This window comes from Carassius gibelio, chromosome A5, assembly GCF_023724105.1.
Source record: "Carassius gibelio isolate Cgi1373 ecotype wild population from Czech Republic chromosome A5, carGib1.2-hapl.c, whole genome shotgun sequence".
NCBI classification, from domain to species: Eukaryota; Metazoa; Chordata; class Actinopteri; order Cypriniformes; family Cyprinidae; genus Carassius; species Carassius gibelio.
The window spans coordinates 16,153,798-16,175,971 of NC_068375.1; the positions used below are offsets into that span (position 1 = coordinate 16,153,798).

Consider the following 22,174-nt stretch of genomic DNA (forward strand, 5'->3'; position numbering starts at 1 on the left):
ATTGATCCCTGACTCAAGGCAATAGTGTCAACACCATCACACCACTTCTGCAGTATGCACACGAAGCAACTTGCATACATTTGCCAATATGTGGGTTATCCACCTTCTTCCTAACGAGTCTATTGCATTTTAAATTATAGGAGGCACTTCTGGTTTGGGGAAGTTCTTTCAAAAAAACTGAAACAATCATTTTAAATCATAAAGTTGCACTACAAATAATCCTTATCCGTTTGTTTGAATGAGCTGTAAATTTTCCTTCAAGTTCTATTTTCAGACATAATAATAATGTGACAAATCAAATTTTTATGAGACATGGTATAACAAGAATGCATTCTTTTCCTCCTGATAACTTTCCTTTATATTCCTCTGTAACTATATGAAAAAAGACAACAAACACAGTACAGCCCTCTCACCCGATGGAATAGACTAAGAATCTCACATTTTTTTCCCCCCAAATCCTCATGTCTTTTCCCAGGTTTGTTTTTGCACAGATGCTTTAAAACATTTATTGTTACATATGCTACATAATACAGACATTTATTACTACTACAGCAATATTTAACACATCTGTAATATTGCTGCAGATAGATTCAAGCTTTAGGAGATATTTACAAATTTGTTAATGCTTTTACATTTTTAAATTTCTGTTTAAATGTCTAATGATTGAAGGGTATGTACAATAATGTCACCTCATTGCTCTTAGCTTCGCTCACCGTATCTACACTGGACGTTACAGTTGTCCCGCCGCAAGTCTACACTAAACACAATAAAGCAAAGAGATGTCAAGAGATGTAACAGAGAATAAAGAGGCTGCCATGAGACTTCAAAACAATACAGGGACCCCCAAGGACCAAATTAACACAGCAGCATCTACACCAGGGGTCATCTAAATAGGATGCCAAACATTTATTTTCAAAGTACAGTATATAAAAAAAAAATCATTCACATAACACACGGTTAATTAAACTAATAGCACATCATGTCAAAATTCGCAAACCCCCATTCTGAATTTCATTGGTGATTGCACTCCACTCCCAAACTGAATACCACGCATGAAGCAGTGATGCCATTACACTGGTTCAAAGCAAACACATAATACCTATTACCTTTTAAAGTCATTAGGCTGCACCTACACACTTCAGAAAGCCATTCTGTTCAGTCTAACAGGTTTGTGGATCAGACCGTACTACGCTCTGTACAGGGTGTGGGTTCGACCACAAAGATTTGCATTTTAAGTGATAAAAGCACAAGAGTGAGTGAACAATGCTGATTCACCAACATCAGTGAATGCCATTCAATGGAGAAAGCACCTCACTGGCTGACAGATTTTAGCTGTGAATCAATGAAATCCACTCTCCGCACTCTGTACTTTAGCTCAAGCACTGATCTCACTAATTGTTTGGACAGGTGACTGTAGTGGCTGTACATGAAGGGAAAAAAAACACATACTGGATATGCTAACAATAGCAGCCTTCTCTCAGTGAAGTAGATATCTGCAACAGGAAGCAAACCACAGTTTCCATGTCACACTTGCTTTTTCTTTGTCTGGAATTGGACTGTAATTAGTGCTTGTTAACGCAACCATCATTATTCTCAGTTATACCTCAAGATAAAACGCTGGTGTCTGTGCTACAGCAGCAAACAATGCCTCAAATCATGCAGTTTATTGAGGGGAGTGCTGCTATTACTACTTTATAGAAAAATTATATTTTATATAAGGATGTATTTTGACTTGGGGCTATAAGCATCTACCAACAAACCACCCATGAAACCATATCAACCACTTCAAACCAGAGAAAACACAAAGTAATCTTGCCCTGCCATATAATAATAATAATAATAATAATTCCTTACATTTATATAGCGCTTTTCTAGGCACTCAAATCACTTTACATTGTCAGGGGGTATCTCCTCATCCACCACCAGTGTGCAGCATCCACCTGGATGATGCGACGGCAGCCATATTTAACCGGCTTAACAGCCGGTTTCACGTCTCATCCGAAGGACGGTGCTTGTTGACAGTATAGTGTCCCCATCACTACACTGGGGCACTAGGACCCACACAGACCACAGGGTGAGCGCCCCCTGCTGGCGTCACTAGCACCTCTTCCAGCAGCGACCTAATTTTCACAGGAGGTCTCCCATCCAGGTACTGACCAGGCTCAGCCCTGCTTAGCTTCAGTGGGAAACCGGTCTTGGAGTCCAGGGTGATATGGCTGTCTGCAATTCTTGGCAGCAGAATATCAGAGAACTGGGGAAGGGCTCTTTTGACCTGGGGCTGAGTACTGAGGTACATACGGGACCCCTGTCATATATTGGCAGCAGAATATCAATGGCAGTTCACGTGAAACCAGACTTCAAAATGTTTAAAATGTAGTTGGGTATTGCTAAGCAAAGAAATAAAAGTGGACTACAATTTCAAGTAATTGCATACTGCTATTAAAGCAACACTATGTAACTTTCAAAAATGTTCAAAATTTGCAAAATGTATATAATCAGCCAGTACATCATAAATTCGTCAACCAAACTGCCTTTTTGTCGTATCCCAAATCACTACGGTACATTTATAATAATAAGTGTTTTTTTTTTTTTGACTATTGTAGCCTGTTCGGGTTGTCCCTGCTGCCATAGACAAACTTGGTAGCTCTGGTCAGAATGTTCTTCCACGGGACGCATGCAGTTCTGTTTATTAACCGCTAGAATGCCACAATTTACAAAGTGTTGCTTTAAGTATTAATATCTTTTTTTCATCTCACTAATGACAAACTTTTGAAGGGTAGTATGCTATTATCGGAATCTGCCGATAATAGCTTTAAATGTAAGTCTTGCCGATAAGAGGAATACGTTAACTCACGGTGTGCTAGTGATGAGATCACGCAAGCCAAATAAAGCAGTAATTGATGTCATAAAATAATGAGTATGTTTTGATTTAAAGGTCAGAAGCTATAGTTTACAAGTTTAAAAAACCTTGACACTTGTAAATTAAATAATTTTACATATACTGATTTACTCATTAATTTGTAATATATATTTTTTAAACAAATAAGCTCCAAAAGATTTGAAGAAATTTTACAACTTTTTTGCTTTAGATCATCTACAAATGTTAAATCTAGAAATAAGATGTTATGGTTAACACTCCATCTTTTTTGTGTGGAAAAAATTCAGCGATATATAGTTTATTAATAGTTATTTTCAAAGCTTCAAATGTATGGTCAAAAAAGCCTTCATTATTGTTTATTTAATTTTAACAAATAAGTTCTTGTTAAAAACTAACCCAAAATACTGGTTTTCAAATATAAAAATTGCTTATATTTTCTGCACAGAAGAGACTTGGTGTTAGGGCTGTCACCTTTGTGAAAAAATCATTTTTTAATTTAAGACATAAGTGTTCATTGAATCAATTGTAAAATCGATTTTCCATGTCTAAAAAAAAGACGTTTCCTCAACGTCAAATAACGGCTGAACGTTAAGAGAGCACTGGAAACGCACGAGTCAGCAATATTTCTTATTTATTGGTATTAAGTTTCGTGCAGAATAGCAAACAGCAACATGAGTGTAACATTTCGAAAAAATATATATGCAGAGGGGACGGCTGCAATAACAAGGAAAAACATCACTGCAGGCTTCAACCCAGCTGCATTTATGATTTAGGCAATTCAAAAATCTCCAAGATTATTTAAAATAATGATCAATCCATTTCAAACAACTGTTCAAAAAAATGAAACTTTAAATGGACTTGAGAACATTAACTTAACATTGAAATCATTCGCGCCAGGCGCTCTATTCGCTTTTGGTGTGAACGCAGCATAAGAGTTCGCTTTCGATGTCACTGGGTCTTATAGGCCCGTATTTTCTGTCTAGCTTTCGCAAGGCATACTGCACTTTCGGAATTCTTTATTTTCTTTTTCTGCTTGTTTGTGAATTGTTACATGTATATTTTTTAATTGTTACATTTTAAAATTAATAGTGTACACATTTGGTTAAAATCGATTCCCTATTTTCATTTTCGAAACTTTTTTTGGTTGGTCCGATCAATTGTGCAATCGATTTTCGAACTAAAAGTGACAGCCCTACTTGGTGTTGTTTCCAAACAAAAACAAATATACTGGTGTCGACCAAAATGAGCTGAAAAATATTGGCATATTGGATATCGGCAATATCGTGCATCACTAATCACATATATTAATATATATAATTATGTATGCACAGACTAGAGGTCTTCACGGGTCCAAAAATTCTTGCTCCAACCCGACAGAGACCAGTAATGTACTACACCGAACCGACCCGGACCCGTCTATTATTTCAAAAGCTGGACCCGGACCCGTTTAGATCCGAGAAATGCCTACCCGGACCCGACCCGGACCCGTATATTACTTGAAATCTGGACCCGAACCCGCCGGGAAGACACAGACCCGACTGGACCCGACGTTGACATATTCCACCTTAAATTGCTATTACAAGTCAATAAAACTGTTGCGAAGAATACAGCTTTTTGTCTTACCTAATTTAAAGAGCCGTGATCTCTCTTCCTTGTACCTGACTGCCTGTGATGCATTACAATCCTCCGTCAAGTAAGTTATTCATGTTATTCCTCTCGTTATTCCAAGTCCAAGCTGAATCCACTCATTATTTCAGCTTCAGAAGTCCACTTGATGTCACGGTGACGGATGACAAATGCTACTGTGCACATGTAACGTTACATTCTGACTCGAGTTAATTCGCATAATAACTTACACTGTTTGCCTTTTGAACTATAATAACGATCGCTCGTGCAATGCCATGGCCGCTGACATTATTTATTTACTATCATCTGATCTCTGTCTGTGCTCTCTGCTCTGCATCGAGTCTGAATCTGAACCACTAAAACTTTAAGATTAAACGGTTCATTTATAATATTATAAAAATGGGAGAAAATGTAAAACGCGGTTTGGCGGTCGAAGTGTCCCTCACTGCTTGCCATAGAAACATGACTGCACATGCGTGCTAGCTTTATCAACCTAAAATGCCTTAACGCAATTTGAGCGTAATAGAAAGCATTCATGTGACAGTTCACCTCAGATTGTGTTGCTGATTTGAAATATATTAAACATGAGTGTGTCAAGTCTGCAAGCATTACCGTGTGTGCACTTGTATATTAACTCGAGTCTGCGAGCGAGAGAGAGAGAGAGAGAGAGAGAGAGAGAGATCACTTTTTTTTGGCTCACTCTTTTCTTTTCCTAATTTTACAAGTTGCAAGTTACAAAAAACACAAGCAGTCTTTGATAACGGCCGGATGTTCTCCAAGTCCGATGACTCCGATCGGCGATCGCACGGGTATTACACACAATGTTAAACAGACCCGGGACCCGAGGTAATAGATTCGGACCCGACCCGGACCCGGCTGATGATTTAAAATATAGACCCGAACCCGTACGGGTCCCGGGTCGGGTCCGGGGTCGACGGGTCTCGGGTGCACTGTGAAGACCTCTAGCACAGACAACTCATACATTACGTACAAACATGCATACTGCAAAAATTTAAATCACCAAACATAAAATAAATTTAAAAAAATAAAAATAATAATAATAATAATAATAATAATAATAACAATAATAATGCAACACTGATTGACACACCATTTTGATTGGCTGGCAGGTCAGATCTGAGTCGGTGACAGGCATGTCATCGCCATCCATAACATAGATGCCTTTGCGAGCCAAGGCTTGGATGACTGACTGGTGGGACTGCAGAGAGGCCACCTGGTCTCCTTTGAGAATGAGGGCACACACGCGACAGTACAGCTCACATGACAGCAGTAACCGGATCACTGGAGGCTTAATGTGCTCCTGGTCATACTGGTCTGTGTAGAAAGGATCTCGCAGGTCTTCTGGGATGTGATCTGACAGGAAGACAAAACAATAAAATTAGGATATTAAGAAATTAAGACTTTTTTTTTTTCAATTATTGGTACAACTGTTCTATGTCTGGCATCGGTTTAAATCTAAAAGCAATCCCTTGCTTTTGTTGCCATTTAAAGGGGTCATTAACTGAAAAGGCAAAATTACCTTGAGCTTTTGACATATAAGAGGTCATTTATGCATGTAGTGTAGATAAAAAGAGAGGCAAATGCAGGTCTATGTAGAAACCAAACGTTAAAGAAGCTCTGAAGACAAAATGCTGTTCAGGGCCGAGTATAGGAAAAATACAGTCTTTGTTTTGCCTGCCTTCTGATCCCAGAATTAGGAAAGAGTGGATGACCTTTATTTTTAATGAAGATCCAGACCATGTCAGTAACAACTCTGTCCTGTTCACTTCATTATACTGTGGATTTATTTACTGTGGATTTTAAATAATGATTCAATCCATTTCAAACAACCGTTCAAAAAAATTAAACTTTTAATGGACTTGAGAACAGTCCACGTGTGTTTTTTATAGAACGTAACCGACACTTAGGCTAGGCGGCACTAGGCAGGCATAATGAAATGCGCAAAAAAAGGCTATGGCCATTACAAATTTATTGGACAGGAAAACAAGTCGATCAACATTTTCGGGGTCCAGAGCAGAGCGTTTTTTATTCACTATATGTCCAGCTGTTGAGAAGACGCGCTCCGACCGTACTGATGTCCCAGTGACACTCAGGTACAGCTGCGCAAGGTGGGGGTATTACTGCCTATTTTCCACCACAAAAGCCGGTCGCTGTCAGCTTGCAATGGTCCTTTTCATAACTCAGAATATGCGCGAATGAGGCGAATTCACGTCTAAAATTTAATAGTGTACATATTTGGTTAAAATCGATTCCCTATTTTCATTTTTGAAACTTTTTTCGGTTGGTCCGTTTGATTGTGCAATCGATTTTCAAACTAAAAGTGACAGCCCTAAGGGTGAGTCATTAATGACATCATTTTAATATTTGGGTAAACTAACTCTCTAATCTATTCTTATTTTATTACTGACTGTTTACTTGTCTTTTTTTAGTTACAATGAATTCAATTCAGAGTTTGAACGTTTTTTTTTTTTTTTTAAGTATCTTCCTCACAATTAGGGCTGGGATAAACGATTATTTTTTAAACGATTAATCTAGCAATTACTTTTTCGATGCATCGATTAATCTAACAATTAATTTTTTCAGCAGACCGATTCGATTTCGATAATCTCCCCATTAATTGACTACTAACAATTTATACATGTTGATTTACATATCCGAATGAAAAAAACATGAATTCCTTAAGATTGCAATATATGTTTATTGCTCTTAAAATTACAAAATAAAAGACTGATTAAGAATGCATTACTTTGCACTTGTATAGAGATAGCATTCAATAAAACCTTGAAGCCTTGAAAACACATAGTTTACTGAAACAAGCTTACTGAACACATAGGGCCTAGCTTACTGAAAAAAGTGCTTCTTTAAGATGAAAATAGCAACAACTTGATGTCTAGCATTCAATAAAAAGGTCACCCAAAATACTTGTTTAGAGCAATTGAAAGAATACACTAACCAATGTAAACATGAGGGCTTTAAGCTAATACAGAGAGTGCTTTTACAAAAAAAAAAAAAATAAATAAATAAATAAATAAACAGTGGGAGCCAGCAGCCTGTCATGGAGAAAAAAAAAATCTCCGAATGCTCCATGTGAAAGTTTGGCGTTTCGCCCTTTTTCTATTGTGTCTAATGATTTTGGTTAATATGCACGAGGGAGAGAGAGAGAGAGAGAGAGCGCAAGACAGCCCTCATGTAGTTTGAAGACTGTGAGTGCGCGAGCGCGCGTGAAACTTTGGTGTTTTACCCTTTTTCTATCGTGTTTAATTATTTTGATTAATATGCACAAGGGAGAGAGAGAGCAAGAAGCGCTCGTGTTGTTTGAAGACTGTGAGTGCGTGTGCAGCCGGGGCTCTCTCTCGTACACGAGTGTGGTTTAAAAATGTCAAAAAAATACCCTAACTCCCCCCATAAGAGAACCCCCCCCCCCCCCCCCCCCCATTTATCCTAACTCAGATAAAATAATAAAAAATAATAATAAATGCTGAAATGGACACTCAAAAGGACATTCATAGAAGTAATTAGCAGAAGGCAGAGTGGCATCCAAATCTGGGCCACTTCTGACAGTAAAGAGGCACATGGCCTTCATAGCCATTCAGGCCAATTTCTGGGCCAAAACAACTGTTTTAACTGCAGCTTTACTGAAGGGAATATCCTGAATAACAGATGAGCCAGGATGGGGGGAAAAAAAAGGATGAGGAACTTCACAAGAATGGTGGGGTAACAAACTGTACTCGAACCTCAACCCAAGAAAAAGCACATACTGTATCTGACCCTTCAAGAAATGCAATTAATTACCTCCCATTTTTACGTAACAAATTGATATCCATGTTATTATTATTGCCCATTACTACTATTATGGCAAACTGACACACCCTGGATAGACAGTTCAGATAATTAAACATTCAACAGCAGAGAGAGTTTCCTCAGATTTAAAACAGGGTCAGGAGTCTAACACATCACATTTCTGTTTCACTCACTAATGATGGCAGAGTGGGGTGCCTTTTTGTTAAAGAGGGTACAAATTACATATCAGCGCATGCTTGAATACATCCAACAATAGGATACCATTCCATGGTGCCAGTTTTATGAGGTGATCTAACAGAAGCCATATGCTAAAACAGATCCTGTGTGTAACTCTTCTGGGTAACACCATGAATCAGTCCAAAAAAGGAACTAAATCAACTCATGAAAAAGTGATTTCAAAAAAAAATTCCACCCCTTAGAAGTTTGATGTCATTTGGCCACATTTAGCATTAGCACTGCTCATATGTAATAGTCATTAGCGACTGATACTAGAGCAGCAGAGACTAAAAATAAACCTGGAGCAAATAAATGTCTGGAGCAACATAACAATGTAACTAACAAAACAGACTCTTGGTGTCAGGGAGTCACTGGTATTAGGAAAACCATTCCTGTTCATTTCAACATTTCAATAGTGCAAGCACTATGGGGTGGGACCTTCTTTTTTTTTTTTTTTTTTTTTTAAACATACCCAGGAAATATATTTTCTGTATCATAGCAACACCACAATGTTTGGATATTTTATCTAGCCTATTAGATTATACTGTGGTATCATTTCAATGGTATTGAATATATTGGCACAACCTTCTTTCCAGGTAAAAAAAAAAGATATGCATCATGGTATTTTTGGAAATTCTTTGTAAATATTGTACTATGTAAATACCCTGGTAAATTAATTTCAGCAGAATCCATCAAAGTACCATGGTATTATTATCTGATACAAGTGCAGTCAAATGTTTCTGCACTTATCTGTAAGGTGAGGTAGAATGGAGTACCATTGTTTTATTAAAGGGGTCATATTATGGGATTTCAAGTTTTCCTTTCTCTTTGGAGTGTTACAAGCTCTTGGTGCATAAAGAAGTAAAAAGTCTAAAGTCTGAAACCCAAAGTGATATTCTTTGTTAAAGTTAAGACTCGTCCACACACCCCTAAAATGCCTTGTTTAAACATGGACCCACATGTCTAAGTCACGATGTGGGAAGATTTGCATAACACCACCCAAATAATCACACATAGAACGAACGTTTAACCTTTGATTCTTGCTGTTGCTGTCAGCACTATGTTGTGGAGACGCTGTTTCGTTGTGAAAGCGAAAGTACTTTCTTTGTTCTTTCAAAAGAGGACACAACTAGAAATCAGTGGTTACGTTTACAACACTGTTCCAAAACAGTTCAACCCAAATATTCAGATGTGCGCAGCACATTTTATGGAGAACTGTTTCCTGATCCTGGGAGAGAAGACTACAATGCCGGCACAGACTGTAAGTATATTTACATAAGTTACATAAGGATTTGCCACAGAAGATTCAAACGCGAGTTTTGTGCAGTGTAGAGCAGCAGTTCTCAATTCCATTCTTGGCGCTCCCCTGCTCTGCACATTTTATATGTTTCTCTTATGGCTTCAGACGTTTGTTCTATTCGAACGTAGGTACACAGGATATTCCGCCATGATTCCAGTTCGAAACAACCGTATATGTTCCATTCAAAGTGCATTGAAGTGTGCGAGACGTCAGTTTAAATTGTATTTATTTACAGATATGATGTCACACTTATCCATGTGTGAAGACGCTGCACAGCGCAAATCTATGAATGAAAGGAAGGAAGTAGGGGGCAATGAACACTGTGTAGGGACCATGTCATTGGAAACATAGCTCACTTCCAACGAGTTGATAATCTGAATTAGGTGTGTTAATAAAGAGAGACATGCGATATATGCAGAGCTGGGGGGCTTGAATACTGGAATTGAGAAACACTGGTGTAAAGTAGCACTTTGCCGTTTGCCGTTCCTCCGATCAAAAATGCAGACATGGTTTTATGTTTACACAGCATGATGCAACGCAACGCGTAAAAACACAGTACAAGTCATTATAATTTGTAATTATGCACCTACTGGATGCAACAAATGCCTCGTTTGTAAAGGGTCTTATTGTTATTGATTTGTCATGCTGGTATTCTGACCAGACACGCATCACAATCAGCCAATCACAACGCACTAGACAGCTGGCTAATCAGAGCACACTTCGCTTTTCAGACCGATGAGCTTTGTAAAAATAACAAAGCGTTTCAGAAGGCAGGGAATAGAGGAGAAACAATAAATGTACAGTATGTGGAAAATAACTGTTTTTTAAACCACATAAATTCATCATTACACCAAACACACAAAATATTTTTCTTTTTAGCAACATCATATGACACCTTAAAAATATCGCAAGATCATACCATGGTACATATATAAATGTCATAGTACATGTTCAAGTAGTATGGAAATACCATTTTTGGACATGTAACACGACAAAGCCTAAGTAACTATGAATATGATAATCACTCCCATAATCATTGCTCAGGACCACCATATTAAAGTGATGGTATCAATTGGTAATACCACTGGGTTCATCTTCTGTCTGTCTAGACAACTGTCTTTCACACGGAGTCTGTTAAGAAATAAAGAGTCACTCCCATAAGTGTCTTCCCCCTCGGTCCTGTTTTCATTCATAAACACAATCAAACCAACTCACCGATACCGAAGGCTTTGGCAAACAACCATCGCAGATTCGCCGCAATTTTGGCTCGGGCTGAATCATACATTTCCAGCGGCACGATCTCGAGCGCCTCGCCCGCCTCCTCCATCTTTCTGCGGGCGCTGTCAGCACCCCGCTCCGCGTCCATCCTGCGACCACCGTCTACAAACACACATGTGCCATCACTTTCAAACACCCTTAACGGATCTCTTGTGGGCATGCGGCGTTTCATAAACTGTATGTCAAGGATTGAGGTGTCAGGAGCTTTGAAGCAATAACTCTTTAGCGTCCCGAGCTAGCACATGAGTAGCTTTTATTCCAACACTGTCCACTAAAATGAGTAATAATAATAAGTTCCCAGACACAAACAACATGTACATTTGTTACAAAAAGCTACTGAGCAAAACAAACCTGACCGTCTGGATCCTGACAAGATAAGCTAGTCTGTGATTAGTTTAACGTTATATGCAAAGTAACTAACGTTACATAGCCGTCGCCCAGGCAGCTAATAAACACCAAAATAATGTATTAAATGTTCAAACACTCACACGGAAAGGTAGATTTAACCATCTGTCAGAGCTGCTGTCCTGACCGTAAACTGGTTTGCATGTTTTGACTGAAATATTTAAGTTACCAGCAGCTAACAGCTAATGCTGCTGAATGAGATGAGGAGTAGCAACCCGCAGTTCAACAACAGCCCCTTTGTCAGCAATTAATGAAAACAGCCACATTTACCACCACATACCTTCCAGATAATGAACTATCAACAATCCACTCTGGCAAATCTGTGGGTGAGAAATGAGAGAAAAGGGTAAAAGGCTCCGGCGGGAATCATGAGGCCACGTTTAGTCCGAACAGATACGAGCGTCTGTGGATGAATGACAAACCCATGAGAGCGTTACAGACTTCACTATTACCGCACTTCAAAATAACAGCAGCAAACAGAGACTGTAAATACAGTTTAAAATGCGAAGTTTTCACTATGTGCTGTTATGAATGAGAATTATGCAGACAGATATTGTTATTAGGCCATGTTGTGCTTTGTTATATATATATATATATATATTATAAAAATAAAATGTTTTGCAATATATATTGCTACAAGTGTGATTGCATCATATAATAATTGCTGTTAATAATGTTCATCGTCTGGCTGACTACGTCTTGTATTAATTTTTCTGAAAAATCCTGTCACACACACAAAACACTTACAAGCTACTACTGAATATTGTAGAAACGTAATTTTCTGTAAAGTTGCTTTGTAATGATTTGTACCGTAAAAAGCGCTATACAAATAAACTTGAATTGAATTGAATTTTGTAGAGAAAAGCACGCACCTGTTTTACCTGTGTTTTTAAAAGACAACTGGGAATGCTTCTTGGATGCTTCTAAATTATTATAGCGGTGAGCTGAACTGATTCTTGATCTTTTATAAATATATCACTTTAATTATTTGCTGTATTATTTTTGGTTAAGTTTATGGGTGTTCCAGCCATATGGATGAAGTCAGTCAGGTTAAAACAGTGTGTTGTTTAGGAGTCTTTATTGCCATGTCTGTAAGTTGTGATATCTAGTTAATAATTTATTATTGTAAATAATCAATCTGCCTGGTGAATTTATGTCTTTATCAGTTTGTATATAGGTCAAAGATGAAAAAGGGTTTCAAGGATCAAAACAATAATACAGTACAATACAGCTTTTTTCTGTACATTAGAATGTGTCCTATTTCATCTTTTTTTATTTTTATTTTTTATTTATTTATAGTAATTGTCATTTTAAATATTTACAAATATTTGCCTTCAATTTGAATCATTTACAGTATAATCAAATTTTTTATGATCGTTTTTCTATTATTTCAATAAGTACATGTCAGAATAAGTATGTTTTTCTACACTTTTAAATAATGCTGATATCCATATTTTAACATTTTATTTTCCCAAAGATTATTTGAAACATTAAAATATACACTTTACTTGCATTTAACATACTTTTTTTGTGTATATAAAATCACTCTTGTAAATTGAAAAGAATCACCCCTGTATATACTAATCCAAGTGAAAGATAAAAAAATGTCAAAAATAGAATAAATGAGTTGGAGTATGCGAATAATGACGGTTAAAAAAAATTAACTGTAGCTACTTCTTAGCGAATAATCAGAATGATGAAAATTGCATGAATGTTTACTGGAGTGAAGAGGTTTGCTCGTCAAATATCTTACTGCGATTAAGTCTTTAAATATTGAAAATAATTGTGTTATTGGTGCACATGTAAACATAGTCAATGGCACACAAAGCCATTTGACTTTCAACTGTGATCAGCTGTAGTCATTTTGATTAGCTCAGTATGAAAAGAGCTTTCATGGAGCATTTTGGTCCTTGGCAGTGCAACTGAAGCAAACAATCAACTATGAGTGGCAATGCACAGTCAAAAGGCACTCCTCAAGCAGCCACATGCAGTCATGACAGCCTTGCCAAAACACACATTCTGAGATTCTGCGGCAGATGAGACTAATTTGAATTATTTTGCCTCAGCACAAAACGATATGTCTGCTAGAAATCCAATACAACTCACCATCCAAATAACAGCATTCCTACAGTATGGAGGTGGTGATATCCTGTTCTGGGGATGTTTCTCTGCAGCAGAGACTGGAGCACTTGTCAGGATAGAAGGAAAAATGGACGGGGCAAAATACCATCAAATTCTTGAGGAAAATCTGTTGCCCTCTGCCAGAAAGTTGTCAATGGGAACAAGAATATACCCACTGTAATTGGATTTAAACACCAAAATAGGATGTCTGGTCTTTCACCCATATATTATTTACCAATCATACACCATACAGTATAATACACTTTTGTGTTCAAATATAAACAGATTTGAACAATTAGTATTTGGGGGGCAAATACTAATGTTAGGGGATCATTCTTTTTATGTTATAATTTTTGTAACTGTAAAATAATCTTCCCAGAACATTGCATGGTGGTTATTTCTATGTAACCTAAAAATAACTTATATAGAATGTTCCCTTATGGTTATTTTTAGTTTTTTTTGCAACCATAAAACAGCGTTCCCAGAACATAAAAATAACGGTAACACTTTATAATAAGGTCCATTGTAAGTTACCTATTTTGGTTAACATGAACTAAGCAAGAACAATCCTACAGCATTTATTAATCTTAGTTAATGTTAATTTCAACATTTACTAATGGATTATTCAAATAAAAGTTATTGCACTGTGAATTAGAATGAACTAACAATGAATGACTGTTTTTTCATTTAATAACATCAAAGCTGCAGTAGGTAACTTTTGTAAAAATGTATTTTTTACATATTTGTTAAACCTGTCATTATCTCCTGACAGTAGAATATGAGACAGATAATCTGTGAAAAAAATCAAGCTCCTCTGGCTCCTCCCAGTGGTCCTATTGCCATTTGCAGAAATGCATCGCTCCCGTTAAGAAGCAACCAATCAGAGCTGCGGTCCGTAACTTTGTTTGTTCAAAATGTAGAAAAATGTATATAATAAGCGAGTATACCATGAATCCATTTTCCAAACCGTGTTTTTAGCTCGTCCTGAATCACTAGGGTGCACCTATAATAAGTGTTTATATTCAGACTATTTAAGATTGCTTCGGGGGTACCGCGGCGGAGTAACCCAGTACCTTTGTGATTCTTCATAGACATAAACAGAGAGAAGTAGTTCCGGCTACGATGTTCTTCCGCAAGACGCAAGCAGTTCTGTTTATTATCCGCTAGAGCGTCAAAAGTTACCTACCGCAGCTTTAACAAAGATTAATAAACACAGTAATATATTTATTGTTCATTTTGTCATTCAGTATAGTAGTTAAACATTCACAAATCATGCTATAAATATTCATAAGAGCACTAGACAATGTTATGAGCTATATAATGGTTATAAATAAAAACTATAAAAGCAGTATGGTTGCATGGATAATAAACAACTGATAAAATTATCCACCCAATAAATATAGTAAAGTATTAATAAACTTTGATGCAATAAATAGGGTATTTTAAAACTGAGCATCCCTCCAAAACAGAGAAAACATCTTTCACAAACATCTGCATTTCTGTCTCCTTTAAAGTGTAAATAGTAGTGTATATAATTAGTTGTATTTATAGGGTGTTAATAGTGTATATAATTAGTTGTATTTATAGGGGTTATTATAGCACAATTCTATAATAAGGGGGCTATTATAGAAGTGTATATAAGATAGAGGCTATGTACATAAGTGCAAACAGCACCATCTTTTAGTGATAGGGTATTTACACTAAGTGCAAATAACTTTTATATTTACACTGTTAAAATTTTGCTACTTATTGCAAATAATGGCAATTATCTGCACGTCAGTATTGTAGTACATTGTAAAACATTATGCAACTTATTATTACTATAACATATTGAGTGTAAATTTAAATTTAAATTTTTAATTATTATTTGTAATTAATTCAAATTAATAAATGGATGCCATCCTATTGGGACAATAAAGCCCTCAATACACCTATCCTAACCCTATGGTTTTTATAATACTGATTAGGTGTCCATACAGATAATTTCCATGCCGCTTATACTATACTGGGAGTATTCTGGATGATTTCTGACATACAGCGGGGTGATCATATCGGGGTAAAGAGGCTAGCGGAAAGTTATAATAACATTCTGGAAACATAAAACTAACGTTACAGGAACGTTAGATTAACATTAGAATAATGTTCTGGGAACCAAAAACTAACATTTTGGGAAAATTAATCTAACGTTAAAATAATGTTATGGGAACATTAAGAAAACTTTCCTGCCAAACCAAAAACAAACCATAAAAAATTATGTTTTGGGAACCAAAAACTAACATTCTCGGAACGTTCTGGGAACCAAAAATTGTTAGTTGGGTAATCACACGAACCAGTCACATCTAACCTCAACCGATCATATCCAATTATAGCGTGACGGAGGCATTGCCTATGACTTTCCCTCATTCATCTCAGTGAGCCTCCAGAAAAGTATTGGAACACTTTAGGGTCTCTGTAGAATGTCGTAGGGGGTCAAGCCTCCTCTGTAACTTTACCTGCGGGTGTCGCTGTTGGACAGTGTTACTTCACAAAAACAAGTGACTTTTAGCCTTTAATATCACATTTAGTAATATCTGTGCTGTTTTATTTTTGTAATATTGATTATTTTCTCATCCAAATTTTTGAATAGACGCATCCCTTGCCTTCTCTGAGGCAGTCACACCTTAACACTTATTCATCTTGAAAAGACTTTCATTTAAGAGTCATTCACCTCCCTGCACTGCCCTGCTCTGAGTCTTAGAGGCACTACAAATCACTGCCTTTGACTTACAGTTTTTTATTAATGTGAAGACATACTTTGACAGATGCAGAGGTGTGTTGATTGTGATGTAAGCTGGTTTGATTTAAATGATGCAGTCTAAATTTTTGTATTAATACAAAAACTCTCGCGGTACTTTGATGTCACACACCAATCGGTCTGATGGTGATGACCCGCCTTAAATCGAACAAGCCTAATGATTCAATGAACCATTCACTTAACTTCTGAATGAATCAGCCATGAACAAATCAAATAAATGACTAAATGACTCGATGACTTAATCATTAAGACATTTAATGAGGTGTATTTGCAGACCTGTAGTGAGCAGCAAACACAAGACGCTATGGCAGATAGAGCACAAATTAAAATACAGTAATAGACTACTCTGCAAAAGTTTAGGGTCATCATGGTATAAAACAAAATAAATCTTGGTCCAACAGATAGTTTTTGCTATTTTTGGACCAACATGTATTTTCGATGCTTCAGCAAATTCCAACTGACCCTCTGATGTAACATGGACTACTTTGATGATGTTTTTCTTACCTTTCTGGACATGGACAGTATACCGTACACACAGTTTCAATGGAGGGACTGAGAGCTTTCAGACTAAATCTAAAATATCTTAAACTGTGTTCAAAAGATGAATGGAGGTCTCACGTGTTTGGAACAACATGAGGGTTAGTTATTAATGAATAATTTTGATTTTTGGGTGAACTAACCCTTTAAGAGTAAGCTGCACTTTGATGTGTATAGACAATGCTAGTACTAATTCCATTTTCATATTAGAGGTTGTAAGTGTCATAATAGATGGGAATAAATGAATAAATAATAGTTTCCTACAAAACAAAAAGAGTGAACAAATTACTATAAATATCTATAAAGTCTTGTCCTTTAACAAGCCCATCGATTTCAGGGTCTGTGTGATCCTTTATCGGTTTTAACAAAGAATTTTGTTGTGGGGCCCAGAACAAAAGATTTATGGTTGAGCTTCTCAAAATGAGTACCTAATGTGGTACTCATAATACCAAAGTGGACGTTTGTCCTTTAGTTCAAGTGAACAGTGAGTTTACAGCTTTACACGCGTTTGTCCTCTCAGCAGCAGAGGGCGCTGTTGATAGTCATTAGATTTTCAGCAGATGGCGCTGCAGGATAATGCAACAAAAAAGATTAGCAGCCTCTGATATGTTTATGTAAATTTAGCTCATACCGTTAATAATTTCATTATATAATAAAATGAAAAAATGCATACTTTTTCTTTGATATTCAAACCCCGCTTGGTATTGCGTGAAGGGGCAAAAGCAAACAATTTTAATGTTTCATCATTATATCTGTTTTTAGTTGCTTTGATATTACTTCAGCTAAAGTTTGTAAGAAATGCTTTTGGTAAATAAGCTAGACAGGTCATAAAGAAAGTGTTAGAGCAGACTGAGAAATACAACGGAGAATTACATTTCAATACACATTGGTATATTTTGTTAATCAGTGAAACTTGTACAGACAGTAGAACTGACAAAATATTCTGCATGTAAACTACACATGTGCAGATATTTTTAAATCTGATGCACTTGGAAGTACTGATGGCTTAAAGAGGATATATGACACCACCTTATCCCTTTATGGGACATTTTAACTTATTTTGTGGGAAACTATTGGTGGTCAAGAAGTAGTAATAAATCTATAAGTTGTTATGTTATTCTGTGTGTCATATTCTCTAGTCATTTGTGTGTATAGATTTCTTATAGTCTCTACCTCAGTGATACTGAGAAAAAAATGCATTCTGCATATGATAGAAAACATAACTACGTTGCATTAAAATATTTAAACCTTCCATGGCACACTTAAGATTTCTGAAACAAAATCCTGTTTACATGACAAACGCATACAATATATCTATTTACATTAGCCATAGGCTCAAACGAAGATATAAAACTGAAGTACAGCAAAGAGAAGTTCAATTTGAAACACCTCCATAAAACCCCAGACACTTTTGGCCACGTGACCAGTTCGACAAAATTGGAGGAAAAAGTTACAGAGAACTCGACATTGGCACCTGTTTCATACAAGTCAATATCATTTCTTTTAAGTAGCTCAGATCCTCGTTTTTACATCCACACTTACAGTGTACGTTTAGAAATCTGCTTTCGCAGGAATTTAATGTACAAAAAAGAGAGAAAGAAAGCAAATCTCTTTGAACTATACAAATGTTCAATTATGAAACCACTACTTGTTTGTAGTATACATTGTGAAGCAAAAAAACAAAACAAATAAAAAATGATGAGAACTTAACCATAACAGATTTAAGAAAATACATTAAACGAATTCAATCATTTTTCTTCTAATAACGGAAAAGCAGCTTGTTTTAATTAAACAACATAAATCTACTTTAACACTGAAGTTTGTTGTAGAAAAACATGCTCGCTAAAATGCCCGTACAAGAACTTTGCGTTTTTACAAATTTATACAAAATTCGGTATAATTAATCAAACAAAAATGAAAAGGCAGATCAGCTGAAATAAGACCAATAAATACCCAGTGTGTACATTTGAGTACGGTGTATTGCGGTCAATAGCATTACTTTTAAGATAATTTCTTTTGCCCAAATTTCCAATTATATGGTGAAAAAAGTATAAATAACAAAATACCAATAAATAAAAAAAATATATGGTTGGTACAAGAGCATAAAAAAGACCTTCAGTAAGCAGGTTTTTTTACTTGAACTGCTGTCCGATTTGCGAATGCATGCTAGTGGGTGGGCTGGAAATGCCCTCTGACCAGTCAGACATGTTGGAATGAGGAGATGAGCTGGACCACTGGTCCGGTGAACCCGGAGATGGCGTGAGGAATGGGTGGTCAGGCCCTTGGAGTTGGTGGCTGGGGGTGTTGGTGTCCATTGGGGCTGAGTAACTGTGCTGGGAAGGTGGTGTCAGGAACTGCGTTCCAGCCATGCTGGGGCCCAGAGAGGATGGGTTCAGCAGCTGGGTCTCCTGGGGGATGATGGTGTGGATGGCCATGCCGTTCCCCGTGCTCTGCTGGAGCTCTGGTCCACCCAGTTCGCCACAGAGCAAGTTTTGACTCATGCCGCTGGGTGGATTGGAGCTCTGGTGCTGCAGCTGGATGTTCGTCTGATGCGGTCTCTGTTGCATGTTCTGCTGCATCATTAGATGCGACTGTGTGGTGAGGTGAGCGTTCTGCAGGCTCTGATAGTTCATCATCTGAGACAGCGTGGCGGGACGGCTGTTGTGAAGAGACGTCATCAGGCCGGACTGGTGAAGGTTGGCCTGACCTGAGGCGTTCCTCATGGCTCCGAATTGATTTTGAGGACTCATGCTACTGTGCATCCGCCCGAGCCATTCGCACTGGCCATTCATAATGTTAGAGCCGTTAGATCCGGCCACTGGAAGATGGGTGAGATGTGGGGGTAACGGATCAAACTGTATATGGGCCAGTTCTTGCTTGTTGCCCATTCCCAGGTGGTTGACGCCCATGTGGGCGTCTGAGATACCCTGTAAGTGATTAAGGGACATGGAGGGTGACTGCTGGAAGGGTGATGTCATCAGGGGTGGGGAGGCGACGTCAGATATGTACCCGTGAGGTGACTCCAAGGAATCGACCGGCGAGAGCACGGCTGAGCTGTCTTGTAAGTTTCCCTTTCCATCCTGTGCCTTCTTCTTTTTGGCTTTCATATCTTTACCGTCCTTGCAACCGATGCCTTTTGTGCTTGGCTTGCGGGGTTTTTTACTTTGTACAGAGGGCTTCATGCTACCCATGAAGGCATTGGGGGAGCAGAGAGGCGGGGAGAGGGTGGTGCATAGGGGGGCGCTGTGCATGGGAGGGCTACGGACCAGGTTGTATTCGTCGATGAGCCGCACGATGTCGTGATGCATTCGGTCCTGAGCGATATCCCGCGGGAGCTGATCCATATGGTCTGTGATCTCCCGATTAACGAAATGCTCGAGAAGAACTTTAGCAGTCTCGTAACTTCCTTCTCTAGCCGCCAAGTACAGAGGAGTCTCCTCCTGAATAGCAAAACAGTTGGTAAGCCAAAGGTGTTTGTACTATGTTAATGTAAATATTATGTGAGGTGCGTTATGTCTAAGATATCATGGCATTATTTGTTATACAAACTAGTCAAGTGCTGCTTACCTTATTGTTCTGCATATCTTTATTTGCCCCATTCTTAAGCAATACCATCGCTGCATCTACGTTGTTCACAGCTGCTGCCCAGTGAAGTGCAGATTTACCTGTATCACAAACAGAAACACTCCATTACATTCAAAAAACAACAGCAATATATAATAATACATTTAATAGTGATAAAACAGTAACAAGTCTAAAAATGTATCCAGTATACATTAACAGAAAAAATATCACCATATTATATATTAGCAGTGAAATGTTTGGACAAATATACTCATTCTTACTACATTCTACATTCTTACTATTTTCCACATTTTTGAATAATAGTCTTCTATTTTAATATATTCTGAAATATAATTTACTCCTGTGATGACTAAGCCGAATTTCCATAATGAGAAACATTTGACTGGTAGTGTATGCTGCTTTCAAGTGATTCAAGGAAATATGGCAGTGTATTAGTCATACCAGAATCATCCGTGGCATTGACATCCGCATGGCAGTTGATGAGTTCCTCCACCATGCCCTCGACTGCAAGTCTTGCTGCCAGTATCAGAGGTGTGGTGCCATCATGCATGCGGGCGTCCAGGTCTGTGGCACGGTTCCGTATCAAAATCTGAACAAGGATAAAAGTTAACATGTTTCAGAAAACCAAGATAAAGATGCATCGATTGGTGGAAATGCACGATATTAAGCCTCCTACATATTACTCTGTATTCTCTAATGCAATTGTGGCTCACATACCTGGAAGACCCCTTGTGCATCTGCAGCCACAGCAGCATGTAATGGAGTCCGTCCCATATTGTCCTGGATGTTGGCATCTGCACTGGCCTCCAGGAGCCTTTTTGCAGCATCTGAGCGGGCATAGCGGGCAGCCAGGTGTAGGGCTGTCTCACCTGTACGGTCCGTCTGGTTGTGAAGGTTGGCTCCTTGGTAGATGAAGTCATTGATGACGTTGGCCGAAGCATCCTCCTCTTCCTCGCTGTTTCCTGTTTCTAGTCCTCCTCCACTACAGGATGCAATCATCAGTGGAGTAAAGCCATCTAGAAAGAAAAAAGAGAGGGAAGATGTGATGTTTAAATTTATGTAGCAGAAGTTTTATGCTAAGGAGACATTAATTGTTCAAATTCTAAATTCCTTCATGACCATTCAGAATTAATTGTAATTTATATATCTATATATATATATATATATATATATATATATATATATATATATATATATATAGATATATAAAAACCAACAACTTTTTTCCCATATTTCAGGTTTCCATCATTATTTCTGCGACACAATTTGAAGAGAAAACCCTGAGACAAATGAAAGTTAGTTGAAAGAGCAACATTTTTCCTTTCCTCAAAGTGATGGACCAAAGTAAGGCCTGAGAAACAAACAAATCGAAGTTGGATTTGACACGCTGCCTTTCTGAATCGCCCCAGATCGCTTCGCTAACGGATTGTAATCAAGCATGGAGGTTTGGTAAATCTCAGGGACGCTGGCCACGCTTTGAAATTTCAACTGCTGGTAAAACAGAGTATTATCACCTCTGAGGAGCTGCTTTCTTTGCTGACTTCGACAGGGGCTTCTCGGCTTCAAAAGAATAGCTATTCCCAGATCAGTCCCGATTTGGTCGATTTTAAAA

The 22,174-nt window shown here is 37.7% G+C and overlaps 2 protein-coding genes across 6 annotated transcripts in view; both read right to left on the minus strand.

Moving 5' to 3' along the window:
* Window positions 1–11,952, minus strand: part of LOC127997435 (calmodulin-regulated spectrin-associated protein 1-B) — a 36,140-nt gene extending 24,188 nt beyond the window's left edge. For 3 of the 5 annotated variants that reach the window (XM_052592027.1, XM_052592023.1, XM_052592026.1), the window contains exons 1-3: window positions 11,609–11,761; window positions 11,058–11,222; window positions 5,616–5,878 (exon numbers count right to left, since the gene is read on the minus strand). In XM_052592027.1, the coding sequence (XP_052447987.1) occupies window positions 5,616–5,878; window positions 11,058–11,222; window positions 11,609–11,630 (450 nt within the window). In that variant the 5' untranslated portion in view covers window positions 11,631–11,761. Of the gene's footprint in view, window positions 1–5,615; window positions 5,879–11,057; window positions 11,223–11,608; window positions 11,762–11,805 lie in introns of those variants that run through there. The other 2 variants (XM_052592025.1, XM_052592028.1) reach the window with 2 other exon arrangements.
* Window positions 11,953–17,846: 5,894 nt separating this feature from the next.
* The window catches only part of LOC127997567 (neurogenic locus notch homolog protein 1), a 44,328-nt gene continuing 40,000 nt past the window's right edge, over window positions 17,847–22,174 (minus strand). Inside the window, exons 31-34 of the mRNA XM_052592035.1 lie at window positions 21,280–21,578; window positions 21,004–21,151; window positions 20,545–20,642; window positions 17,847–20,417 (exon numbers count right to left, since the gene is read on the minus strand). Of these exons, the coding sequence (XP_052447995.1) occupies window positions 19,110–20,417; window positions 20,545–20,642; window positions 21,004–21,151; window positions 21,280–21,578 (1,853 nt within the window). The 3' untranslated portion in view covers window positions 17,847–19,109. The remainder of the gene's footprint in view (window positions 20,418–20,544; window positions 20,643–21,003; window positions 21,152–21,279; window positions 21,579–22,174) is intronic.